The sequence below is a fragment of the Oxyura jamaicensis genome, chromosome 2 (genome assembly GCF_011077185.1).
Source record: "Oxyura jamaicensis isolate SHBP4307 breed ruddy duck chromosome 2, BPBGC_Ojam_1.0, whole genome shotgun sequence".
NCBI classification, from domain to species: domain Eukaryota; kingdom Metazoa; phylum Chordata; class Aves; order Anseriformes; family Anatidae; genus Oxyura; species Oxyura jamaicensis.
Genome location: NC_048894.1, coordinates 139520355 through 139547530, shown reverse-complemented (window position 1 = coordinate 139547530; position 27176 = coordinate 139520355). Strand labels below are relative to the sequence as shown.

The following is a 27176-nucleotide window of genomic DNA, read 5'->3' as shown; positions in this document are numbered from 1 at the left end:
TATCTACCTTACAGAGGCATCAATCCAAGTATTATTATGAGTTATTTGAGCTAAACTGATGGTACAAACTCCTCCTAATGTTTGTGAGGAAGCAATACAACTATGTAAATTAAATTGATATATATATGTAGCATAAAACATTCGTCTGTCATAAGCAATTCAGAAACTATGAGATCTACAACCTCCTTAACTTTGTTTCAATCATAATGTGAATCCTGACACCACATACATTAGAACAGATATACCTACAGTTTTTGAGATGATTTAAGCATCCTAGAAAGCTACTAGTGAGATGGCATTCACTGATCAGATTATGAATTCAAACACATTTTCAGAACTTTAGCTCTTCCCTGCAGTCCTTTCCTGATACTACTTTAATCCCGTTGAGAGGTTTGCACAGAGAGACAGAGGGAGAAATGCAAAGGGTTTCACCCACTGGTTGGGACAAGACTAAAACTAACTGCAACGGGAGCTTACTTCAGTGGTTCTAGGACTTCATCCCATTTCAAATCCTCATTTTGGACACAGCTGCACGGGAGTTGCTGGGCCTATGAAACAGCAGCGACATGACAGGATGCAGAGAACTACGGGTTAAAAAGTCTGCAGCCGTGAGCTTCACACAGCTTGTAGTTAACGGCGTTTCCCTCCTACTAGCACATCGTACTGGGTGAATTAGGTAAACAGATGAGATTTCATTTGGATTTTCAATGTAATTACAAAATAAAATACAATATTCTGCCAAGTCAACTCTTCTGTGTTCACAGACTATAATAACAGACAAAACAAAAGAGGAAGAGGACGGTTAAATTCATGTCCATTATGAATAACAAAGACAGTAGGATTTCATCAAGAGAAAGCTTGATGTAGAAAGCCTGTAGAAAGCTTACTTCCTTGTTATCTTGAAGATCATTTATTCTGAATTAATGGCCTTTACTGAACAAACAATCTGCCAAATCCTTTGGTAATAACTTATGACAGCTACAGTCAGTGTTAAGAATATGCACAGAATTTTGGTAAAACACATTAACAATAATAACAATTTTTGTTAAGTCAGTCTCTTCCTATAAAATGGTTTTCAGAAACTTTCACAAGATGTACTTTAGAGAATCTAAAGACGTATGTGAGAAAAAGAAGCCTAAAACCAGTATATATATAAATATTAATATTCGTGTATCATTAATATGCCGGTTCTTTCATAATCAAATGTCAACACCTGCATTCTTTTATATTAAACATGGTTAGTAGGGCTAAGTTCGAATTCTTCACATGAAAATGTTCAGCTCGCTAGTTAATTTTAAAAAAATCATATTAGCTAGACTTAAGTAACTTCAATTATTAAAAGAAGCACGATTGATTTTTCTGAGATTAAAACTGCGTAGTCATTGCCAGTCACAAAGACTAAGACCAAACTCTTCGCATTCACATATGCTGTGAATATGTGAGAAAGTGTCACAGGACAAGAACTATGGACCTATAGGCAGATCAAGAGTCTTTTATCTATCTGAAGTGATATTCAAGGGAGTGCTTCTGGTATATAAGACACAGAGAATGACTTTTTTTTATTATTATTTTTATTTTTTTCCCTAAAGGAAGAGACTACTCACTTTTTCAAATAAACACATGTTCAGGACACCGACACAAACTATAAGTAGAAGCCACAGAAAGATGTGCTTTACCACAGGAGCAGTCTTCTTCCTGTAAACTTCAATTAAATACAAACTCTAATTTAATAAACCACTGCAGAATAATAAACCTATGCAGAAGCTGCTGCCAGAACTGTATCACTGAGAAGAACCCTTATCGGGCAATGAGAAGGGGAAAGCAGAAGGCTCCTACGGCCCATGTGACACCCCCCTGAAAGAAATTCAGGAAAACAGGTAATTTTATGGACAAGCCAACCTTCTACCGTTACTACCACTGCACTTTCATACATGAGAGGACACTGACACAGTATTTTCTCCTTTCTACAAAAACTTCTCCAACAAATTAATGGCTATTACAAAGCTTTTCTCATCCTGGTGTTATGAATTTTACCTACAGACTAGAGTAGAAAACAGCAAGGCAGAGATCATCTCATTATATGCTCATCATAAAGCATAATAGGTACCCAAATTTCATTAGTGCTTATCACTCAGCACGAGTGACTGCACAACTGAAACGGGTGGTAGCTGGATGTCCAGCTGACACCAAATTCACACGTCACTTTGAAAAGAATTACATAAAGTTCAAATAAGTATAGTGTAAGTAGGTGCACACTGAGGTAGTTTTGAGATATCTCATTAATTCTACTGCTCATTAGTGGACCGGACAGTGTATTTCCAACACCCTCTGGTCTTCAAAGATTTTCTTAATATCTTAAGTAAAATGAATAAGCAGGATACCAAGGCTCACCTGTTCCCTTTGTCATTGCAACAAGCCTACACTGCAATTCAAAGCATGTCTGAATTTGTGCTTCTCTTACTGAGAAACAATCCATCACTACCAGCTAATGATCTTTTTTTGCCCTAATGAATCTACCTTGAAAGGAGTCTACCTGGGGTTTCCTGCTGTTCACAGTTATTAAAACATGAAAGCTGGACTAACTCTGCAGAGGACATTGATAGTTAACTCTGAAGTCAGTTACATGCCAGCTTTATGAACCAGGAATCAATTCAGACAATGCAACAACACTATATTTATGTTAAAGATGATGCTTGCAGAAGCCCTTTACTCAGTGAGGGGGCCCAGGGTCTCCACTGGCATAAGCCACGCTGCAGAGGGGCAAGGCCCAAAGAGCAGCTCTGGCAGAAGGAAACACGGGTGCCAGGAATGTGAAAAATAACACACAGCTGTTTCTGATGGCACAGATATGCTTCTGATAGCCCAGGCAAAAATCCAGCTGCTGTAAGACAAGCTTGTATGTGGATCAGGCAGACATCATCACAGTATGGGGCATCTTGTTATCCTTCTTGTTGCTGCTGCTTTGCATAAAACATGTGAAGGACTGGAAAAAAACAAACAGCATTTATTTGTAGGTATGTCTGTCGTGAAGCTACAGTTTTGCTCCACTTGCAAAAGTCACACTCTCCTTTGAAACGCAGCATCCAGGTACTGCAGTGCCTCCTCAGAGGGGAGGGCCCACAAGCTTTATCCCATTCATTCTCTACAAGAACAGAACCACGTGCTTTCCTACCTTTCTTTCTCATTACCTGAAAGGAGGAGCAGAGCTGTATCGCAGCCTTGTAGCAATAAGCACTGGGCAAAGTGGAGGATACCCAAGTGATAGTAGTGTCAAGTTAATGGCAGTGCCAGTTAAGGCAAAACGAAAATTAGAATCTCTGCATAAAGAAAGTTATGTAAATAGGCAAGTGGGTTCAAAAACAAAACACAGAGCTCAGAAAGTTATATTCACCTGTCAAAGCAAGTAAACGACCAGATGAAAGGCAGGCTATGTCTGATTATGTTTAAAGCCTTATTTTTTTCTAAAGAGCACAGATTTAGAAATGCTGAAGTTTGCATATCTAAAATACACAATAAGAAAGGTGAGCTATTGAGTCATCACCCATTAGTTTAAAAGAGCAAACAGTTTATTTATAAAGAAACTGACAGGACTCACAGTTGAAGAAGGAGCAGTCTTTGGTGTATGGAGCTTTGGTTTCATTGTTTTGTCATTCTTCTTAATCTACTTTTCTTCAGCTCCATTTCTAACTTCAGAAGTATCAAATCTCAAAACTTTCATTTTTTGGCTTCTCCTGGAGGAAGGAACTATTGTGGCCTTTAGAGCTTGTGGCAAACCCTGCACACACCCTAACAAGATGTGAATCTTTAATGCAATAGTCCTGTCTGCTAAATGAGTGAAACTGAGTAAGTGTTATAACAGAAACTGAAGCTGCCCAGTTGTCAAATGTCACAAATGCCAATTTCTTTAGCTCTTTGGAGAATGTTGGGTCCCCAACAATTGCACTAAACATGCTTGAAATTACGTGGAACACTGTGCTGGGTTTTCACGAAGGAGTGGTAAGCACTGGGCACCCATGAGCCTTGTTCTTCAGCTTCTCTGCACCATCAGCAGCCTGAGACCATCAGGCTGTGGATGCTGCTTTAGCCAGATTTCCAGCATCCCAGCCCTGAGTTACAATGCATGCAGAAGAAACTGATGCCTAAATTTAATGATTCCCCCCTGGGATGCCCTATATGCACTGCAGGCCTAGCTGCTCTGCTTTATCCCCCTCTCCTAAATAGCTTCCCCTGCATAATCAGGCTTACTCCTTATCTGCAGTCTAGCCTGGTATCCTCTTAACACACACAAGAACATCCATACTGCATCAAGCCGAGGATCGGACCAGCCTTGCATCCTCTTGGAGAGTGGCCAAGAACAACCCTGAGAGAGAAATGAGTGATGACGGGCAGCAAGACAGAGCCGTCACAGCATGGCGCAGCATCCTCCCACCTGAATGCCATCCTGCACAACGTGCTCTAGGTGATCCTGCCCAGCAGGGGGTTGGACTGGATGATCTTCAGAGGTCCTTCCAACCCCAGCCATTCTCTGACTCTGTGACTGAGAAACTGCCCACGCACTGCCCCAGGAGCTGCAGGCAATGAGGGAGGGAAGTTCAACATGGGAAATGTTCCTCATGCCTCTTCCCTCTGCACAGGACCGCTGCTCTAACTCAATGTAAAGTGCTGAAAGGAAAATCTTCTTAAACAAATTTTAAAATAACAGCAAAGGTCTTAAGACCACAGCTTTCATTACTGTTATTGGAATACTCCCAGATACTTTGGGCTTGGGGTTCTGGAGCTTCCCCTCGTGTCCTTTCCTACATGTTGTCCATATTGATTCACTTCTTTGCCTTTCTTTGTCCTGAGCAGTGGAGGCATCTACCATTGCTCCATAATACCCAGAGAGACAAGATCCCTCTGTTTACAACTAGTTTCTGATAGTAAATGCCAAACTATTTCTCATTTCTCAAGTTAGAAAAAGTTAGGCAAAATGCAATTATTTGCTAAAAGGTAAATAACCTTTTGATGGCATCTTCTGTTCTTGGAACTACTCTCACAAATAGCTTTTTTGCTCTTATGATGCATCTGTTGCATTTATTTCTCCCCTTCCCATGAGATTCCCCCATCTGCCGTAGACATTTCAAATGGCATCTGATAATTCATGGTAAGAAAACAGCCTTATCTATTCCAGTCTTCAGATTCACTTTTTCATAAACATCAGCAAGAATAGAGAAAGATACTAGGAAATCAAACCCATAATTCTGTGTTCAGAAAATAACAAACAAACAAAATGTGGCTTTGGGGATGCGCAAAGGTTTTGTCTGAGTTCGCATGAGGATATGCATTTAAAGAAAGATGAATAGAAGGAGCTGCCCAATCAGTCATCATACAGTGGAATAAAAGAGTTCACCATGATAAGGCTTAAGTCACTGGTGTTGTTCTTTTATTGTGGTTATTTAATGCAAGAAATATCTGAGAGTTATATTAAAGATGGAGGATGAAGTAAGGACAGAAGCAAAGACTGTGCGGACATCCCTTGCCCCTCATGTCCCCATCCATTTCCTCTGAAAGCAAAGTTGAGTGAATAATAAAACAGGTTTTTTATATTGGTTAAAATGGATAAAAGGGCAGAATTCATGCTATATTTTGAGTCCATAAAAATGTTACAGTGAATAAGGCATATACCGTAAGACATAACACGTCCTGTACGTGGTCATCTCAGAGGGTGCAAGGCTGGCTGTTTTCACTTTGCTCTATTGCGGGCAGAACAATGAACCGTACACCAAGCATTAACCAAAATTAATCATGTAGCATATCTATTGGTAAATGAATAATCCCTGCTCTTCAGCATTGTTCTTTTCATAAAGAGCTATCCTTCTGGACAGTCCAAAGAGAAATGAGTAAATTTTCTTCCCTGTAACCAGGAAACCGGGAAACAGAGCTAAATTTTCCATCTAATAAATTTAATTTTAACAGCTGGAATTGTAAACTAGGTACCTAGTTATAGAAGATTTGCCATAAAAATTTATATCTGTATTAAGAATGAATTTTTGGATATTATAAGCTTGGAAATTGTTACAGAAATTACAAATAAAAAATAATTACCTTTGGTAAGCCAGCTTCCAGTGTTCTTCTGATAATTGCAACTAGGGACCTAATGAAATCCACCATATCAGATTAGTTTCACAATCCCTACCTCTGACCTGTACTACCATGACATCTTCCAACAAGTATGGAGCAAATGGATCTGATCGACAGACTAATTTTATAGTCTTCCCTTCAGACTGATTTTCATGTACTTTCTGGCAAAATATAAGAAAATATTTTCCAATTAATTGAAAGTCATTTAGTGCTCTCACCAAATTACCCCTCAATGAGTCTGGAGCAGATACACTTTCTTTTTCCCAAGTGCCTTTGATTTCTACTCTGCATGCAGAGACATGCACTTAATTAAAACTTTCCATCGAAGTGGTATTAGCTAGGCACACGAGGATACCAAGGCACACGAGGATACCAAGTTGCTCTTAGGCTTTCTGCCAGAAAGCCAGCAGTGCTGATGCTTTCCTTCATTTACTTTATAGTGTCAGCAAAACAGGCAATTTATGACCACATAAATACGGAGCCAACAACCTATGAGCACTATCTGCAGCAACACAGAGCAGACACAGCCACTTAGCTGGTCCTGCTCCCTCGGACTGGTCCATGTGGCTGAATGCAGGATGAGAGCATGCTTTACCAAGTGGCTTCTAGAACACCATAATAAAATAAATCACTAATACAAGCATTTAAAAAGGTGTCAGGGAGCAGCATGAACAAATCCCATTAGCAGACAAAAGGATTTGTGCGGATATCTACTATTCACCACTTTGAAAATTTAACCCCAGGGTTTTACACGTACAAGCAGGATGTAGACATATCACATTATGAAACGAGGTTTGGCTTTTATCAGGATGTCTGGATTTTTGTTAGGAAATAAAGATACAGGGAAAAAAGCAAAAGCATCTGATACAGTGTTATGATTATGGGCAAGAAAAAGGCATCCGAAGAAAGGGAAACATCTAAGAAATTGTGTAATTGCCAGGACCGTTTGAAAAAGTCTTTAAAACACCATTATGTTATACCAGTTCTGCTTTGGAAGACTAATGGAAGGCTTTGGGTAGATATCTGGCAAACAACACCTGAGAGAAGAAGCACTCTTAACTACCAGTGTAACTATTCCTACATGTGAAAAATACAGCAGAGTCTAGATGATGCCCCTTATCTTTCTTAGGTGCTGATCATCATATGTGTAGCTTTCACATTTAAGTTGAAATTAAACACAAGTGGTTTTAAATTGAGACTAGGTTTCATGCGCAGCAGCACTGATAATCCTCTAACCTACAGATTTAATTTCCTGAAAATGAGAGAAATCCTCCAGTATTTTTTACGTCCAGAATCTAAGAGGAGCAGTCTTACTAAGACTGGAAGGACAGCAAGAGCTGGAAATATCTGAACGGCAGAGGCCCAAGTTCACTGTAAAATCTGAGCATGAGAAAAAAATTATGTGAGAAATATATTCTTGCTTTCATGTGCAAGGAAAGGACTGCATGGGAGCATAAATACCTCTTTCCTTATGGTTATTTAATTCAAAGAGTATCCTAAGAGTTATACATACATATACTTTGTACAGCATTTTTTAGGAAATTCAGGTTAAATCCTTACTTTTGCAAGAGCAACAGAATTCTACTGACTTATAAATGCCAAGGTTTTGCTCTTTTAGCAGAGGTACAATAAACAGAGGTATAATGGCTATAATGGTACATCCCTGTACACTGAAGTGCCCAGCCACATATACTACATGTCTTAAAAGTCTTGCTCAGAACTTCTTTGCCTCCTAAATCTTCTAAAGCATAAGGGAACTGAAATCACAACTAGAAAGGTGTCTGCGGTTTTGTTCACAAATTAATTGTGGGCGAATTGCATTAATTCACTTCACTGGATAAGCAAGTACGCAGGCATTCCAATAAAAAGGGTAAAAAAAAAAACAGTTACTAAGATGTTAGGTTCACTTGTAATTTCAAGTGTCAGCCACTTCTGAAGAATAAACTCATAATATTAGCATTATAACTGAAGCGCAAGTGTAATCTTGTAATTATAGAATATGCAAGCAGTACTCAGACACTCTCACAAAAACTCCAAGATATATCAAAGAAATTCAACAGGAGAATTAAATAATTCTGAGTATTACAGGTACTGCATAAAGTCAATGTAGAAATGAAGATGATTTACTGTGGCAAAAAGATACATGTGAAGTTGGTTGGCTAACTTATGTATGTCTTTGAAAGGCTCCAGACAAGCATAATAAACATTAATAAATGTTAAGCATAGCACAGGCTAGATATGATGGCTAGATATGCAAAAGAGATAAAACTTGAAAACAAAGAAACAGTCAATATAGGACATCTCCCATTCTGTTGCCCTACATACATCTGTATACTAGACTGTATTTGCTCTGGTTAAATTAGAAACCAAGTCTCTCAGCTGCCATATAATTTTCCATTATTCAGCCTCCAAGCCTCGAAGCAATAAAACAGTGCAAAACATTGGAGGTTGATATTTGGGAAAATGGTAGTAAACTTAAAAAGACTCCATGTCAATAGATATTTGCAATCCACTTCTGTAACAACTTTTAGCAGTAACAAAGTTAATTCTGTAACAGAGCAGAAGAAGTAAAGGATGCTATAGCTTTATTCAAGTAATGTCACTTTCAATTAAAAATAAAAAGGGCATAAGAGCACCATGTGAATTTAGGCCAAACCAGATAATTACTTCTGTACACTTAAAAATCCCAAAGAAAAGAACTGTCTGACACCTACTCTTTGGCAAAACCTCTCTCCAGAGCTAACTGGCCATCCACTGCCATGTTTTAGAACCTGCCAAAGGTATCAGAACAAACACAAGAATGGTCTAAGACTAATGACAATCGAAAAACATGGACAGAATTTAGAAACTATATGCAAACATTGCCTTTCTCTAGGTCATCTTTGGACAGGACAAAATAATTGGCCAAGGGGAAAAAAAAGAAATTGGCTTCTATTATCTTGAAAGCACTACATGCAGATCTTAACGGGAGCTCATAAGTGACCACTGTTTCCTTGACTTTCTAACCAGAACACCAGATACAAGAATACAGAGTCGGTAACTGATGATAGCAACTAAAAAGCTGGTATGTCTTTCCAAATATCTTCATCATTATTTGACTTTTACAGCATAAGGTTTCCAAACCGAAGAATGTGTATAACCATAGGTTACAGTACCCCTGAAAATCATGATGCCACTTTTAGGTTGACAGTCAGCCAATGTCTATGGCAAATCCCGAGTGTGTAATAATTTGGGGCCTCCCTCTTTGCAGAGCAAATTTCATTTCTGTCACACAAAAGGTACGTTCCTACAATATAAAAATACCTTCCCTAGAGCCCTTCACATACTTTTCCCTTCCACAGAAAGATGGTGGTATTGGCAATCGCTCTTGCAAGACTGAAATGCGTACACAACATGAATAATATATTACATCAGAAACTCACTAGTATGTATATTGACCTCTGCTATTTCCAAGCTGGTGACCACTGAAGATATAATTAATTTGAGAAAAATTACCACCATAGAGAAAAAGATGAGAGCAGAATATAAAACAACACAGGAAAATCATAACAGTTCAGCATTTAAAATCATGGGACCAGATCTCAAATTAAACTGAAATCAAGAGGAATGCACCTCTCAATTGGCACCATCAGTTCACATTGACAACATAACTTCTTACGAAGCAGTTGAGAAATATCTTCCTCACACAAATTTTATCAAAGTTCTTCTGATAGGACAGCTACTTTTATCGACTTCATTATTCTGTCAGTTCAACATGGTCTACTAACTAAATATAAAGTTACACATAAAATCATAAAAAGGTAAAAATAAAAGGGACCTGAGCCACTACAATACAACTAACAACTTTGAACAGTCTGGTGGCAAGTTCAGTCTTCGAGTCAGAGTGATGTGATTTTGTTAAATGCTTTGTAAAGATTATAATCAGCGGTGTATTATTAGAACTAATTCAAAATCTATTTTAGAAGAAAATAAACCTTCAATCAACTTTTCCTACAGAAAATCAACTTTGTTCTTAATTAAGTTTCCAAGTAAATACCCTTGTTTTAGGAAGAGAATTAACATATCAAACCAAGATTTTCAAAAATTCTTAATAATTTGGGGCAGTCTATTTGCATGAGCTTCTAACCTTTAGAAGTGATCAATGAAAACTCAAGATTTTCTTATTCACAATTAACAGTCATATATGAAAAATAAATTCAAAGTGCACTGCAATCCTGAGAACAAATATCTGACAAGTACTCAATCACTGCCTAATAAAAATATGATACCAATCTCAAGAATATTTGACATCATTTCCCAGTTTGCACATAGGAGCCTATTATTATGGGCTGCCTTTTTCACTGCTGGAATCAGGAAACCCTTTATGTGGTTCAAAACATTCTGAGTAAAGTGAGAAATACCAAAACATAGTACAGTAAACAGGCAGAGAACTTCTGTTTCTCAGATCATAAAAACTCTTGTTTGCAGACATGAAATAGAATTTTGCATTTTTTTTGTATTATTCCATAAGAGGAATTTTCATTTGCATAGTAATTGGGATTCAATCTGTGAGGAAAAATAAAATAAAATAATCAAATTTCAAGGCTACCAATTAGACAATTCTGCCATTTCCTTTAATGCTGAAGAAAGATACAATCCTGAGAAAAAAAATAAAAATAAAAGTATTTAGAACAGTCCTGAAGGAGTTCTTATACATTGGAAAAGATTGCCCATGGAAGTGGTGGAGTCACCATTCCTGGAATTTAGATGAATTTAGAATTCCTGTTTAAGGAAAGGGTAGATGTGATATTTGGGACATGGTTTACTGGGCAATACTTGTGGGAGGGGATCAATTGGACCACATATCTTACAGGTCTTTTCCAACCTTAATGATCCTATGATTCTATGATTCTAGGTTAGTATTAAACAGTGGCAAAAATAACTAAGCCAGCTCGACTATAATATAATTTATTTCACTTAGCAGAATGTCTTTCCTTAACTTGAGAGTTAATACTCTGCAGCACCAAACAATCAAAAGCAGAAATCTTCAAGTGGGAAGTTCACAATTCTGTTACTGTACCCTCAGCAAGTTACCTCAAACACAACATACTCCCAAAACAACATACTCTGTATTCACCCAAATAAGATCAAAGTTGCCCTTCCTGAAGTTACCCTAAAAATATCTTTCATTTGCAGATCATATTCAAGGTAACAGAGTCCAGAACCAGAAGCCAGTACCACCTCAGACAGACACGAAGTAGCAGGTTGAATTTGCTGCCTTGTGAGCAGCAGTGCCCATGCTCACAGGTGCACAGGGGACCAGACGTCCCAGACAACCCACTGCTAGGGCCCAGGCTCAGGCAGGGCTGCAGCTCACTCTGAAGCTGGAGTGGGAGCTGAAGCCTCAGAAAACCAAGCTGCTCTTTGCCACCCCTAATTCCTGCAGGCAGGCAAGGTGCAACTTCATACATGCTTCTTCTCGGCAGCAAGCCAGCCTCCCCTCTTTCCAACAGTTCAGAAAAGGTGAGCTATTTCTATGGGTACAAGATGAAAGGTACTCTGCTGCTGCACAGCTTTCACTAGGCTGCCATGCTACAAGGGCACAAATGTCAAAACCCTTCACTAGCAGAGATGCAAACAAGCTTGTACAAAAAAACTTAAAGCCTTCCAACAAGCATAAAAATCAGGGAGTTCACACAGAGGGTGAATGACCTACAGTATGTCTGTTCTGTGGAAAAATTGGACTCGCCTGTGGAAGACCAATAGGTGCAGAAAATAACTTAGAAAGGTGGCTCAGTGTGCCACCACAGCTTGGGCTGCAGGAACCATGCAGAAAGCAAGGCCATGGTGTCTGCTTATGGATACAGGAGCAGAACTACGCCACCTGAGGCTCAAAAGAAGCACTCAAAGAGTGCTGGAAGTAGACAGCAGTGATTCAAAACTGTTGATTTTTGAGACATTTGGGATACAACACGAAATCATGCTGAATAAGAGATGGAGGTTATCTTGTATTCAGTATGGACTCCTGAAAACAGCAGAAAATAATGTATCTGAAATCAATACTTTGTGATCCCAGTATTATTTCTCTACCTAGAAAACAGGAGGGATGCCCTCCAGCACTAGCACAGTGTCTTCTTTGGCAGTCTTGCCGTGACCCATAATGGCATGGGGGTGCTGCTTGCCTGTGTGCTACATGGCCTTTATGCCACATATTGCCAATTAAAGCAGACCAGATTTGTGCAGCAAAGAAAAACCTACCAATATAGTAGAAAAAAATATATGTCCAGCTCACGTATTTTGTATAAGAATACATTTAGAACAGGTAAATTTTAAGGTTAGAGTCCCATCAGCTATACTATTGTTCCGGAGATGAAAAGTGTAATGAAGGTAAGAACTGACCTCCTGGTGCCAAACATGATGGGGGGGAAGCGTGATTCACATTTATGAATTCACTTCTCTGCACAGGCTGTTTCTGTTGACCTGGATGAGAAGAAAGAGATTTTTAGACCAAGCAGTTCAGGACCTTGACTTTAAAATCCTGAACATTAGTAAATACCTTCAGTGCAGCTTCATAGAATACCTGGAAATTTTACAGAAATGTAAAAATAGATTAGTAAAACAAACACAAAACAATGTAAATATTAATAACAAAACAAAAAGATAAAGGTTAAGAACCCTAAGAACAACTCCTACTGGTATGGCTTAAACCTAGCTCTTAGGGCAGTTACTGAGCAAATGACTTAGATATAATGCTATTTTATAGAGCAACATCTAAAAGCCCACGTCTCTGAAAGGGGAATTCATCTGCCTGAGTGAAATTCAGGTGCCTTAAATCAATTAAACAAGGCCATCATGAATTGCTGGTCTGAACATGGACATACAAATTCACATCTAAATTGCATTTTGGTACTTAGTTTGTTGTAAATTAGTCACTTTTTTTTTTTTTTTTCCCAGAAAGAAACCATTAATATGAATAAGAAATTTCCTGGAGTGGGATAAGTATGAATTTCAAGAAATCCTATTATTTGAACAAAAAGAATTTCCAACTTTTATATATATATAAATTTTAAAACATTAAAATATTATAGACTAAAAGAATAATTCAGGTTGGAAGGAACTGCCTAGTCCAACCCTCAGCTCAGATCAAGTGTAATCACATCAGGTTGCTCAGGGATATTTCCAGTTGAGTCCTGAATAACTCCATGACCTCTCTGGGCAATGAGTTCCAGTACTTCACCATCATCACTGTATAAACACTTTTGCTAATACCTAATGAGAATTTTCCATATTACAACTTGTGTCCACTGCCTCTTATGCTGTCACTGTGAACCTGCAAGAAAAGTCTGGCTCCATCTCCTCTATATCCACCACTCAGGTATTTGTCCATGGCACTGAGGTCTCTCCACAATCTCTGCCTAAGGCTGAGCTGATCCAGCTCTCTCAGCCTCACTTTGTATGTCATGTGCTGCAGCCCCTGACCACCTTGTTTGGTCTCCATGTGTCGACACCCTTCCTGTAGTGGGGAGCCCAGAACTGGACACAGTACTGCATAGTTAGTCTTGTAAATGCCAAAGGGAGAGGAAGGATAATTTCCCTGACCTGCTGCCTGCACTCTTACTCATGCAGCTGTCTTTGCTGTAAGGGCACGCTGCTGGCTCATGCTCAAATCGCCGTTCCCCAGGACTCACTGATCCCTTTCTGCAGCACTGCTTCCCAGACGGCCAGCTCCCAGTCTGTCCTGTTATTCCATCCCACAGGCAAGACCTTGCATGTGCTTTTGCTGAATTTTGTGATGTTCCTGTCAGCCTATTTCTCCCAGATCCCCAGGTAGCAGCACTGCCCTCCAGCCCACTGCTGCCCAGTTGTCCACAAACTTGCTGAGATTGCACTCTGTCACCTCACTGATGTCATTAAGACACCAAGAAGTATTGGTATCAGTACTGAACCCCAAGGGGCCACACCAGTTACTAACTGGGTGTGATGTTTGCTGTTTTCCCCCACCTGCCATGACTTGTCCAAGACAAGAGAGCAGCCTCTTTCATCACCCTCAAACATATCCCATCTGGTCCCATGCACTTCTGTACATTCAAGTGGGTTACGTGATCCTTTGCTGTCTTCCTCTCCTGCAAATACTGCTTCCCTCCCACAGACTCTGCTAGAAGGCCAAGGGAGCTGGGAGGCCTGAGGACAATTTTCTGCAGTGAGATCTGAAGCAAAAAAGGCATTGAGTACTTCAGCTTTTTTTTTTTTTTTTTTTTTTTTTTTCCATATGGCCACACTGAGCAATGGGCTCACACTCTCCTTGCCTTTCCTTCTGCTGCTGATGTACTTACAGAAACCTTTCTTCTTGCCCTTAACCTCCTCTGCTAGTTTCAATTCCAGCTGAGCACTAGCTTTCCTGACTGTGTCGCTACGTGTCCCTACATAATCCCAAATTCCTCCCAAGCAGCCTGCCCCCACTTACACCGTGTGACCTTCCTTTTTGCTTTTCTGTTTGAGCTCCTTCCCCCAGATCATGCCTCCTCCCGACCTGCCCACCTTATCTCCAGCCCGTGTCCTGTGCCCACCCTGAGGGCTATCCCACCATTTACCTAGAGTCCCAGCAGGGTCACAGCACATCATTTTGATGATACTGAAACCTTTCTGCCCTACTCCCAAATATGCAATTCAAAGCACGATTAAGTAACCTGCAAAATAAAAAGTTCTATCCTAGCTTAGCTGATTTTTTTTAATGTAAATGTGCAATCTAAATACAAATATTTTGTTAATCAGTACGAAACTGTGATTGCATGATATTGACTGACAGGAGGATTTTTGGCTACATATTCTGTCCTGAGTTTTTAAGATGCTTGAGGGGACTTTACAGCTCCATGTCACACCAAAAAAAAATGATATCAAGTAAAATATTTTGTTATCTCCAGGAGAGAAAGTGGTATTTTAAAAGCACCATATTTCATTATGGATTTGGACAGTGACATTTTTATCTCAACAATTTTCAACAATTTTATCAATTGCTCTTAAAGCACTTCCTTTTTTTTTTTTTTTTTTTTTTTTGGCTTTTTGTTTTATATTGGTGTGGCTCATGATTCACTTTTACAGCTGCAAAGAAGAGATGAAGGGAACCTCCCTCTTCCTATCCCTGCCCTCATTTCAGAATCACAGCCTTACAGCTGGGTTAGTGGCATGAGCATCATCAGCCTAAAGTACATTTTCCTTCCCATGCAGTTCTCCTTGCCACTCGCTACCATCAGTCACTTTATATTGAGAGCACAACAAACACTTGCTTGAAGTTAGCTGTCTTGATTGGGAATTTCAAAAGCTCCTAAGAAAGCCAAATGGCCAACTCCAATTGAAAAATCAATGGCATGTGCATTCTCTGCATGCCTTGGGAAATCACATTCCAGTTCCCTATTTACAATCCTAGTTAGCCTGTGAGATACATACCTCAGAGACTGAATATGGCTGAGATTAAGGACTGCAGCTCAACCTCTGCCCTAGTGCACACAGAATTATCTCAAACCTACATCTGTAAGTGCACTACAGAGAGCTTAGTCAGGGGTTCCTTTTCTCTTAGAAGCAGAAAAGTTCAGGTTCCTTAATTTAATTTTCAACAGTAATTAGGTCAATACCTGGAAGTCTAGGTCTCATACGAAAAAATGACAGAGTCACTTATGATCCCAGGAGCATCCGTGGAGCTTTGACACTTAACATTTTTACCCCAGTTTATTCAGTCATTGGTGATCATCTCTATTTCCACAAAAGAGCACCATTCACAAGGATTTCTTGTATTTTAGGCACTTTACATTAGAAAGTAGGACTGTCTCTGTGTTGATAAGAACTTTAACTGAAGGGCTCTGATGCCTTCTGGCTCTTCTTGGATATAAATAATAATGTTAGTGATGACATAAAGTACTGAAGTTTCTCAGAAAACAGGACAAGCTATTCAAAGAAAACCAACAGGTTTAAAATTGCCAAGTAGATAAAGTATCCTCCCTTGAAGGTGACTGGTACAAAAGTCAGAAGAGCAAGGTGTTGGATGTGTTGACACCTATCTCAGCAGATACTTTGCTGGCAGCATCACCTTCCTTTTCCCTGAGGCACAACTATCTCCTTTTTGGAAAGCGAGACTGATACAGTTACTGAATACATTAAACAAATCATTAATTCAGATTTTGGATGTTTGATTTGTCCAATTTTGGACATCTTTGGGAAGTTGCAACCAGGTTCTTCACAGTGGTGCTTGGTGGGAGTATGAGAGACAATAGGTGCAAACTGAAATGAGATGCGTTTTACCACGAGCACGGTTGAACAGTGGGCCACTCAATCGAGGTTCTCAAAACCTTTCTGAATAAAGTCCCAAGCAACCTGGCGTGATCTCACAGCTGACCCTGCTTTGAGAGGAATTATCCTTTGAACCCATGAGTCTATGTATAAAGACAGAAAAGAAAAAAAAAAAAAAAGGAAGGAGATGTGAAGGATGGCTGAAATTGGAATAATTAAACTAAGATGCAGGTACATGTATGATGATAGGATGACTGCTGACTATTTTTAAGGAAATATGAGGAGAACAATTAGTTTCTTTTCTGAAAAATAAAAGTTACAAAAACAATTATATTAATTATTTTCAGAAGAGACTAAATCCTGTATATTTATATGCAGGACTGAAAGCAGCACACAGGAACAAAATATATCAAAATATAAACATGATTTAGATGAGTTGAAGGATATTGAAGGATAGGAGAAGAAAATAAGTATGTGAGGCATAACCTGAAAAATAAAAGGCACAGTAAATCTTGAAAAGTAAAAGCAGGACAAAACATCTTCCCTAGGAAATGGGAATTACAGAGTTGCAAAATAGTAACTGAATCCAAGGAAAATTCTAAGAACTGTTACCCTTGAAATAAAAATAACTGCACATAAAGGGAAAAGACCTTGAAGTTGCATAGAATTTTATCAGTACAAGTGAAATAACATAAAGAATGGAAAGGGAGTGACTCCTACACCTGTAGAATTGCGGTTACCTAGATAATAAAAGAAGTTTATTAGGAGCATGACAATTCTACAGAATTTTTGCAGAAGCAAAAAGATGGAGAAGAAAAATATTAAAAAAAAAAAAAAAGAGAGAGAGAGAGAAAGAGAGAACTCTGGTTCAGTACTTAGGCAAGTAAAAATGAGCATGGATTTACACAGAACAGGTCATGCTTACTTAAATTCCTGTATGATGAAATGGCAATTAGAGCTAATGGGGATGAAACAATTTCTGCACTTCAGGAAAGCTTTGATATACTGCTCCATTAAAGGCTATGTGATGGCTATGTGATGGCTCAATATAAGTATTATGGTTCCAGCAAAATGCAAAGAAAAATTCTAAGTAAGATTTGGCAGTCACTTAATTCAGGGTATATCTGGAAAAGGACTGCTGAGAAATAAATCAACAAACAAGCAAGGCACCAAGTTAGCTGGAAATATTCCTGATTCTATCCTTGCCACAAAGTAATCACCAAGTGGAAAAACAGTTACTGATGGTTATAATGCACTTTTTTTTAAAAAAAAAAAAAAAGTTACTAATAATGTAAAAGAATCTAAGGCCATTTAACATTATTTAAACTTCATAAGTAGGTATGTATCAAAGTGCCCATACAATATTTAACAAATAAAATACGTCTGTGTTGATGGCCCCATCTGAAAGATTACAGTACTACACATACACTTTCCTGTTCTCAGCTAAATCCTCCGCTAAAACATTTATTTTACTAAACTGCACTTCCATATATACAGTACTGTACACATGGGGCTTTTTGTGTAAAACCACCCAATGACATCAAAGATCAAAACCATGCAGCCTTAGTATTCAGTGTGTCTCAGCAATGTAGTATCAAGCTTAAATCCCATACCTTATGGAAAGTTATCTTTTTGCTGGCATGTATTTTTTTTCTAAAAACCCATTTTGATAAACTCACCACACCCTAAGCGATATCAAAAGGTGTAAAAAATAAAAAATAATAAAAAAATAAAAATAAATTGAAGAACAGGAGAATCTTTCTGGTGGGACAGTGTTTTTCTCCTGTCCTCTGTCTTGGAAGTGGCTTTCTCCTGCAGATGCTTGCCCTCCTTGACACTTAAGAAACTGTAAAGACCATTTTAATCAAGAGCTTAAGTGCTCAGAGTAAAAGGATTTGGGTGATATGCAGATGTATCCAAACACATATAAAGGCAATAAGGTGTCACCTGAATTTTCAAGTACAACAGTGTAAAAAAAAATAAAATATGTAAGATCACAACGTCTCCCCAAAAGCCGTCCTTCAAAAGCCACAAGCTATGTCTAGCCAAAGACACTAGGTCCATACAGGGTTAACCAGAAGAAATGTAATGGTCTATGGATACAAAGCATGAGATTGATTGCTTCTTGCCTTAGAAGCAATCTATGCCTTCTATGGAATCTATGCCTTCCATTTCAAAATGACATAAAATTATTTCATCAAACCTTTACCGAACAGGCAAGGCATTCATTAATTCTGTGTGTGTGTAAATTTAACAGTTGAAGAAAGCATGCTTTAAAATTCAAAGTTTTAGTTTGGCAGCTTTTGTAGCTAATTCATTAGTGGCTCCTTAGGCAACTAAATGATAAATGAAAACAAATGAGCCAATAAAATGAAGTCCTATTCAAATGGAGACAAAGTTACTAACATAAAAGACTGATTTATTTGGAATGTAAATGAAATCTTCAACAGCAATTCTTATGCTATGTGAAATAAACCCAACTGCCTTCTGTTGTCGATCAAAGGTCAGTTCACTACAAAGAGTTTAAGAAATAATTCATTTTGCCTATCGTAAATCATAAGGGCAACCAGCATTATGGCCATTCAGAAGTATTAATTCTTTATTTTTTGCATTAACATGTTTCTTTGGATATCTGAAGGGAATGGATTTTAGACATTTATAAATTAACTGCCTATATTTGACTATGGTGATTATTTCATCTATCAAGAGTCTGCTACAGCAATCATATAGTTGCCAAAGATCTAATACTATTGTCTGTTAAGATTACATTTGTAATCCTGTTAATTTAATCTTCTTACACTTCCAGTTTTTTCTTTACAAATTAATTAAATTATGACTGCTGTATGCTTTGCACTTGAATCATACAGTTTCCATGACAGATGTTTCTTCTTCCAAAATGACGTTAAACATTTCTGGTCTTAAGACAAGGAAAACAAAAAAGAATTACCAGTTTGCCTCTTCATCTCAGTGACAGTTCGGATGATCTCATCGGACAATTTTTCTTTCATCCTTTGTTTTTAAAACCCCATCTTTCATTCTTTAAAATAACAATACAATCCCCTAAGTCTGACAATTTATATGTTGTTTTTTTTTTTTTTTCTTCTCTCTTCCTTTCCTACACTTTATAATACCATATACGCATCTTTTTCATTTCTTAGCTAAAGGTAGCTCAAAATATGCATAGTCTATACAATGCTGTAATGTATCTGTGCTCTATCACTCATTCTCCATTAGATCATCCACCTTTGTCTGCAGGTGACTCAAGGCAAATCCTAACTACTGTAGTAGGAGAGAAAAAAAATCTTAGCATGTTGTCTGTGAGCATGCTAAAGGAATGTAGTGATTTTTAAATAAGGCAGATAAAAACAAATATTTATCCTGGTCGTTTAGCCCTCCTTCACCTTGAAGACAGTACACACAGCTTACTTTCCTATGATTTCAGAATAATGGGACATTCCTCTTCATCATCTAGATCATCTTAAAATCTGAGTTCCTCAAAAATCTGAGGGGGGAAAAACATGTCTGTTTCTCCTTCTCTAGGCACACTTGCTGGATTATCAATTATTTATTTTTAATTAAGAAGTGAATGTGCCTATGAACAGAAAACAGCATGCATGCAGAGAAGACTCACATAGAGTAAGCAAGACTGAACAGAATTTCATTATTTTTCCTTTATTCACAATGAGTTATAAAGCTTGCAGAAGTTAAAAAAAAAATCAGAATGAGAAACAACTTAATAGGGTAAAAGAAAAACTTTCCCAAAGCTCACCTACAGTCAATGAACATTAATGATTAAACTGAATCTGCTGCGACACGGATTTTAGATGCAATGGATCATTCACACCTGCTATGAGATGTGAAGATGGTGCTATTTATCTACCCCAAAAAATCAAGAATATTCCAGACAGACATGAGAGATTAAGGAACATTGAGTTCATGAAGCTGAAGTAACTAACATCACTTGCAGCAGGCAGGCTGCTGCTTTCAGATACAGCTTGATAACTTATTTGCTCTAGAGGCAAATTAAATCTTTTTCTCTTTTGGCCCATCCTGGTTTTTAACTCCTTTCCCCCAGCTTGCTGTCCTTTTAGTTGCACAAACGCAACAGCATATAGCATTGCACTATCAGAAAGCCGAAATGATTCAGATTAAGACCTGTCTCCCCCCAGCTAGCCCAAAGAAATAAAAGTATTTACTTTAGAGTTTTTTAATAAAAATCATTTCAGTGATACCCATTACAGCACAGGTTGCACCCACACAAGTAGAACAGCTGTGAACTCCAGAACTGTAGTTTCTTAAGCAGACTTAGAGCCAAAGACAACATCCAGGTCACAGCTTCTCAAATGATTATGAAAGACAATTTAAAACCTTTACGAAATGTTTGTACCTTATGTAAAATCAGTTCTAAATGGCATTCTGAATGCAGGTCTTATCTGCACAGAAGTCTCTCAGACTGTACATCCCACAGACAAAAAAAATAGTAAAATCAGAAGTTTAGAAAACCATCTTACTTCTGTCTGATTACAACCCATTTGAGACACTATCAGATTTCTGTATTTCATTTGCTAATGCTGCAGACAAAATATAACATAGTTATATAAATTACAGCAGTAGAGGCGTGCAGGAATCGCATGTAATTCCACAGACGAGATAGAGATGCAGAGATGAAACAATTCCTGGGACCAAAGCAGAACTGTTATCTTCCCTATTCTTTATTTCACTATTATGGAATGCAGTGGTACTTTAAGCCCAATTCAGTATTTCACAAGCATTGAAAGAGGAAAGATTTTTCTCTTCAGAATAAACTAATGCCAGCTAAATGTGATCAATTATTGCCCAGAAACAGGGAAAAGAATTATACAGACCTGAGTTTCTAATCAGCCAAAACAAAAATAGAAACCTTTGGAGGATGAAGAAATAGAGATGAGCTTTGGCTGTAGTTAGCTGGACTAATTCAAAAGGGAGTACGACCTGGACAGACAAAGCAGAATTTATCAAGAACACGAGTCTGTTAGCTAGAACAATAAAAAGAGACGTCTTTTTTTCTGCCTTATCACAGATACAGCAGAAATGGATTTACCTTAAATATATGGAAATTCTGCTTTTCGTGCTTCAACTTTTAAACTAACATTACAACATTGATTTTCATTTTAACTGTGGTTTCCCTTTATAATTACTTGTATCTAAATTTGAAGATGTCACTTGACTATGCAGAAGGATATAAAATAGTAATTTTAATGTAAGTATTTCTTATTAAACAGTCACTCAAGCAATTTCACTTAATCTAGTCTGTGATACTCAAAAGGAGGAAAATAAAAAGAATGATGCTCATTCAGTACAATGTGAAGGCCAGTTATGCTTAGTCATTAGTCTGCAGAAGAATGTAGCCCAAGATACAATAATGCAGATTTTCCTGACTGGATTACAAATGCTTCTTTCCAGACTGTTATCAATACCAAAAAAAAACTTTCATTTTTAAACACCATGGTTCTGCCATTCATTTAATGGCATTAGTGTTTCTCACCTTATCTTTTGAAAGCCATAAATACAAAAATGACAATATGTAATATTTACAATATTAGTGTCAGTTGTCACCGTGTTTTCCAACCCTACTCCTTACAAGATGAAAGCTGACTACACAGTGAAGTTCTCAGCTGGAATATAATCCAAGTGCTGCAGTCTATAGGCTCTGTCACTCCGAAAGCATTTGGGCAAGATCTGTAAGAACTGGTGAAGAGTTCTTTTAAATCAAAAGTCACACATCCATTTTTGTAAATAACTGAAGTGTTTCACTTCTTGGCACAAGACTTGAAAATACCGTACCCAGCTTTCATCCCACCATGTACAGCTGAAACCAAGGAGGTTTGATCATAACTGAAAAGGATTATATGTGACTGTGGCCACTAAAGGTGATTCTTTTTTAACTTCCCTCCCACCCATCCTGTCCTGAAGGCTGAGGGCTACAGTCACATTGTGACTTTCAACTTTGACAGACCAGCACACCAAGTTCTACTGTTTTCCTTTCCCAGCAAAACAGGATTCGCTGAAAGTCGATAACTGTTAGAGAATGATCTCAACTTTCTCTTAGAAGCCCCATTAAATTAAGAAATCGGCAACAACTGAAAAGAAAAAGATGATTATCCCAGAACTAAAAACTTGCATAGATGTTGTGCTCGACAGTTTAAGGCTGTTTGATAGACCTATTCTGAAAAACCTCAAATGACGAAAGTTGCACAACATGATAACATAATATTATATAATACAGTAATTATATAATAGCAATATAGCTTTGCTATCCTAAACATCTGAAATCCTTTTCCTGAAAACAATATTCTTTGCCACAATATAAGCTCATTGCTCTTGTTACTTTCCTAGCAGGTAGAGAGAACACCTCTTTATCCTTTTTCTCCCAACAGCATTTTCACAACTCAAGCACTGTTCCCAAGTCATCCGTCTCTTTTCTAGGTTAAACACCCCCTTAGGATCTGATTTTTCCTAGAGTTCATGTTTTCTTGGCTTCTGATTGTCTTTCTTCCTGTATTAAAAGTTGGATGCCCCAAACCAAAGATAGTATTCCATGCAGAACGAAACAAAATAGGATATATATTTTTATTATTTATATGTTACATGTGGCATATCCCAGCTTAATATTCCCTTTTTTCTTCCTCAGTAGTCTGTATCATTAGCTAACAGTTACTTTGCTGTTTGTCTCTCAGATATTTCTTTCTCTATAGTTCCTACACAGCTAATCACTCCCTGCCTTGTGTTTTGTAAATTCTGGAAACACAACAATATCTCACAATTCTCAAAAAGAATTTACTAATGTGCTTTGTGATTGCTTCAGCCAGTTTCCTATCTATCTTAGTGTAAACATCATTAAGTTCATACAATTTAAGGTTTGACTTATAATTAAAAATTATAAAATACCTAGTCTATCAATCATCTGTGGGGTGGAAGGATCTTTAACATTACAGCTAGAAGAGGCAGCCTGAATACAGCATATTTTAGCACCATCATCATGCTCACTGTCTTACAGCAGTACAGGTTATTCTGCAGCGTTGTTATACCTTTGCTGCCCTCAGGCTAGGAGCTGGTAGGAATAAACCAAGTCAGAGAATGAGAGATTGAAATAATTTTGCTGTCTCTTAAATCTTCAGGCTCTGAAAATCACCTAGAATGCAAAACTTAAGTTTTTCCCTCACAAAAGTCCTTTCCTTTTATCTCTTCATTAACCTTAGCTTTTCAATTTACAGGAAGGAAGGAAGGAAGGAAGGAAGGGAGGGAGGGAGGGAGGGAGGGAGGGAGGGAGGAAGGAAGAGAAGGAGGGAGGGAGGGAAAGAAAACAGAATAAAGGAAAATAGACAGACCTAGATAGGCAGGTTCTCATCCTTTGCAACAGCCTTTGACAAGGCAGCTAAAAGCACGCTCTTGCACAGTCCTGAGCCGATCCAGGTTTGCCTACGTCTGAACTGGCACCTTTGTCATACTTACCTTTCTTTGGCAGCCCTGTAGGAGTCCCTACGAGGAACAGATGATGCATTTCAATTCTCGCTGTTCTTTTCCTTCCCTATTTTTGAGAGTTCATCTCATTTTCTTCTCCACATACAGGATCTGACTCACACAACAGCAAGAACAGGAACCACTTCAACCTGTCCCAAAGAACTTTCCCTCATTTCCCCACCAGGACAGCTAACAAAGAAAGCTACCAGGGAAAAAAGAAAAAAAAAAAAAAAAAAAAAAAAAAAAAAAAAATAGTTTAAAAAAAAAAAAAAAAAAAAAGCAGGAGAACAGATTTGCTAATGTAAAAGTTTGTGTTAACAAGTCAGAAGAAATTTTAGAAATGATTTTACTAATTAGTGAGATAGAAAATTAGACACGAGTTAAATTTGAGTATTATTATGATCCCTGTAGCATATAAAAATATCTCTCAGACCATACGTCCTGTTGGAATCAACAGCTCATAAGACTTCTTGAACTAAATGGTTTATTAGTAACATAACAAGCAAATTATTTTCATATTTGAAATGTTGGCATTTGGTTTTGGTATTTTATGTTCCAAGAAAATTATGCATGTTATCTTACTCCTCACAGCAGAAAGACAAATGTGGGAATCGTAGATCTTAATATAAATACTTGAGCCTGTCTACTGCTTAAACGAAGGATCTGACTCACCAAAGCTGACACATCTATCCCTGGCAGAGGTTACAGCACCGCAGCAAGGAGGCTACAGAAGTTCTAATCAATGAAAAGACACTGAAGGAAGTTTTAATTTAATTTTAAGGTATGTAATAAGTTTAATTTTTTTCACTTCAGCAATGTCAACATTCTCATATTTTTTCTCGGCAAAAAAAGAGCATGGAAGTAACTTTGCATTGGCTATTTTACTAGCCAAAATCAGACGAGGAAACTGGTCCTCTTCTGAGACACAACACAGGAGACAGAGATGCCTTTTGGCAGCTATTGGTATGATACATCAGCAAATCTCCACAGGACAGAAAACCTTTTTGTCAAAGCTGCAAGAGAAGATTTAGGGTCTGAACCAACATAATGTTGTGAAATATTTAGAATCAGAAACAACTTGATGCTGTGGTTTGTGTCAATAAGTTTAAGACACCAGGAAAAGAAAGAAAGAAAAAAAAAGACATCAACAAATTAATGTGAGAAACAGAAGTCAAGCATCAGACAACTAAAACAGAAACAAACATAACTTTAGAAACACTTCGAAATTCCAGATTTATCAAGAACTGCTAAAACTGTACCGCTGTAGTTGTAAATACATGAAAAGAATACTCCTAGAAGAGGCTAAACACAGCATTCTGGGGTTTATTTTGTCTGTGACAGGAAATCAAAGTCTGATCAATGAGAAGTCTTGATCAGCTTGGATTTATGAGCAGCTTGAAGCTGCCGTGAACAAGTTACATACTAAAACATTTTTTTCTGAAGCCACAAGAAAAATCACCAACCTGAAGAGGGAAGAATATACAAACAGTTTTCCCCCACTCATCCACATTTGCAAACAGTCCTTTTAACCTTTTAGCAAAATGAATTGTGTTAGCTGTAACTTCGTGCATAACTATTAATAAAGTATAACACTTCGCCTTTATTTAGGTTTTTTTTATTTATTCCACAAGCTGAGAGCAAGTAAAAAAAAAAAAAAGAAAGAGAATCAAATTATTATTAAGATCTTTCATGTAGGTCTCCTGGGAGGCACAGTCAGCAACTCAGAAGTGAAGTCAGGAAGGATGTCATTGCCCTTGGGTAGCCAGCAGTCATCAATGTGGGCAGTCTTTATTGTCTACCGTGTTGTAATAGGTTCTCAGCAGGGAAGGCAGCATGTAATGGAGAGATGACACGTAAGATAATGCCTAAAAATGCAAAAGTGTTTTAGGAAGAGGTGACTGGAAATGTTTACAGCAGCAGCAGCAAGGATGAAAGCAGAATATCTTGGTAAAAAAAAGTCATTCTGTGTCATGCACATTCAGTGAACCGTTTCTTCCCACCATATTTTTATTTGGTCACCATTTATTAACCTCTCTTCTACAGATCTCTCTGGAACTGGCTTTTATGGCATCTGATTTCCCCTCCAAAACAGGGAAAACTGCAAACTGTTTCCCAGTTCCACAGAGCATTGGCAGGCCAGTCATCACTGTCACTGACCTTCTGTTTCACTTTGTTTTAAATGGCTGGTGAAGCTGAACTGTAATCAGTGACAATCACTACTGTTAGATATACTGTTAGGTAGTCACTACTGCTAGATGAGTAAAGAAAAATATAAGACAAAATGGTTTACATCCAATGATTTCATAAAGAAAAAGGGTCATTCGGATCCAAAGGTTGTCTGTGAATAGTGCACAGCAGCAGAGAATTTTAAGTCAAATTGGAAGAAACTGCAAGTTCTCCAGCAGAAACACTATGGGGTCGTGGGTATGTTAAAAAGGCAGTGGTCTGTAAGATTCTTGTTTTTCCAGTTTCCCATGACATCTGTTTCAGACTATGCTGAATCAGATTTTGAAACAACTCACAGATTTGTTCTTAGTTTTACAAGTAGTTTCATCTACTTCAATGCACTGAGATGCTATTCAGTGTGAATTAAACAGCAGCACTGGGCACTGAGCCCCACTGAGTAAGGACAGATTCAGTGAGTGACTGACGCACCTGACGGCAAGATCCAAAATGCCTTCTTGGTGCTTTCACTCCAGAAGTCCCAGTCAGCTCTTCTGGTGCAGCTGAGCGACACTGCTGCCAGGTGGGGGTGTTCAAGGAAAGGCTGGATGTGGTGCTTAGGGACATGGTTTAGTGGGTGACTGGTGGTAGGGGGATGGTTGGACCAGATGATCTTGAAGGACTTTTCCAACCTTAGTGATTCTGTGATTCTATGCATGTGGCCAAGACAGCAGGTAAGTGGGAGACATGCTTCGGCTTCACACAGAGCCACCAGCTACTTTTTGCAGAGTATTAGTCCACTGGTTTCACGAAGCAATATGCTAGGAGATGACATCCTGCATGCCACCTCTGCAGTGGTGAAACCCTCCCACCAACATCAAGACCCAATCTTTTACTTTGGGAAGATGGAGGAGTCCAAAAAGCATGGAAAAAAAAAAAAAAAAAAAAAAAAAAAAAAAAAAAAAGAAGTCAGCTCCTGCAAGACTTTGGGAACTGACTTGAAATTTTAGTGGGATAATGGTAAAGTTTACTCAAGGTGCAGACCCAGGCTGAAGTCTGTCATTTGTCAGTGACTTAAGTGTTATATGGGCGTGGGTGGACCTGCAAATAAAATGCAATTTGAGACAACTCAA

General features: G+C 38.1%; 1 protein-coding gene and 1 long non-coding RNA gene across 6 annotated transcripts in view; one reads left to right on the top strand and one right to left on the bottom strand.

The window, feature by feature from the left end:
- The window catches only part of OXR1 (oxidation resistance 1), a 226676-nt gene extending 214066 nt beyond the window's left edge, over positions 1-12610 (bottom strand). For 3 of the 5 annotated variants that reach the window (XM_035319106.1, XM_035319109.1, XM_035319111.1), the window contains exon 1: positions 12499-12609. Coding sequence is in view for 1 of the 5 variants with exons in the window: in XM_035319108.1 (XP_035174999.1) it covers positions 12499-12515 (17 nt within the window). In the remaining 4 variants the exon portion in view is untranslated. Of the gene's footprint in view, positions 1-12498 lie in introns of all 5 variants that reach the window. The other 2 variants (XR_004748580.1, XM_035319108.1) reach the window with 2 other exon arrangements.
- On the top strand, positions 5428-16126 carry LOC118162722. Its single transcript, XR_004748582.1, has 3 exons — positions 5428-5481; positions 16079-16083; positions 16116-16126. It is a non-coding gene; the product is annotated as an uncharacterized LOC118162722 (long non-coding RNA).
- Positions 16127-27176: the final 11050 nt, after the last annotated feature.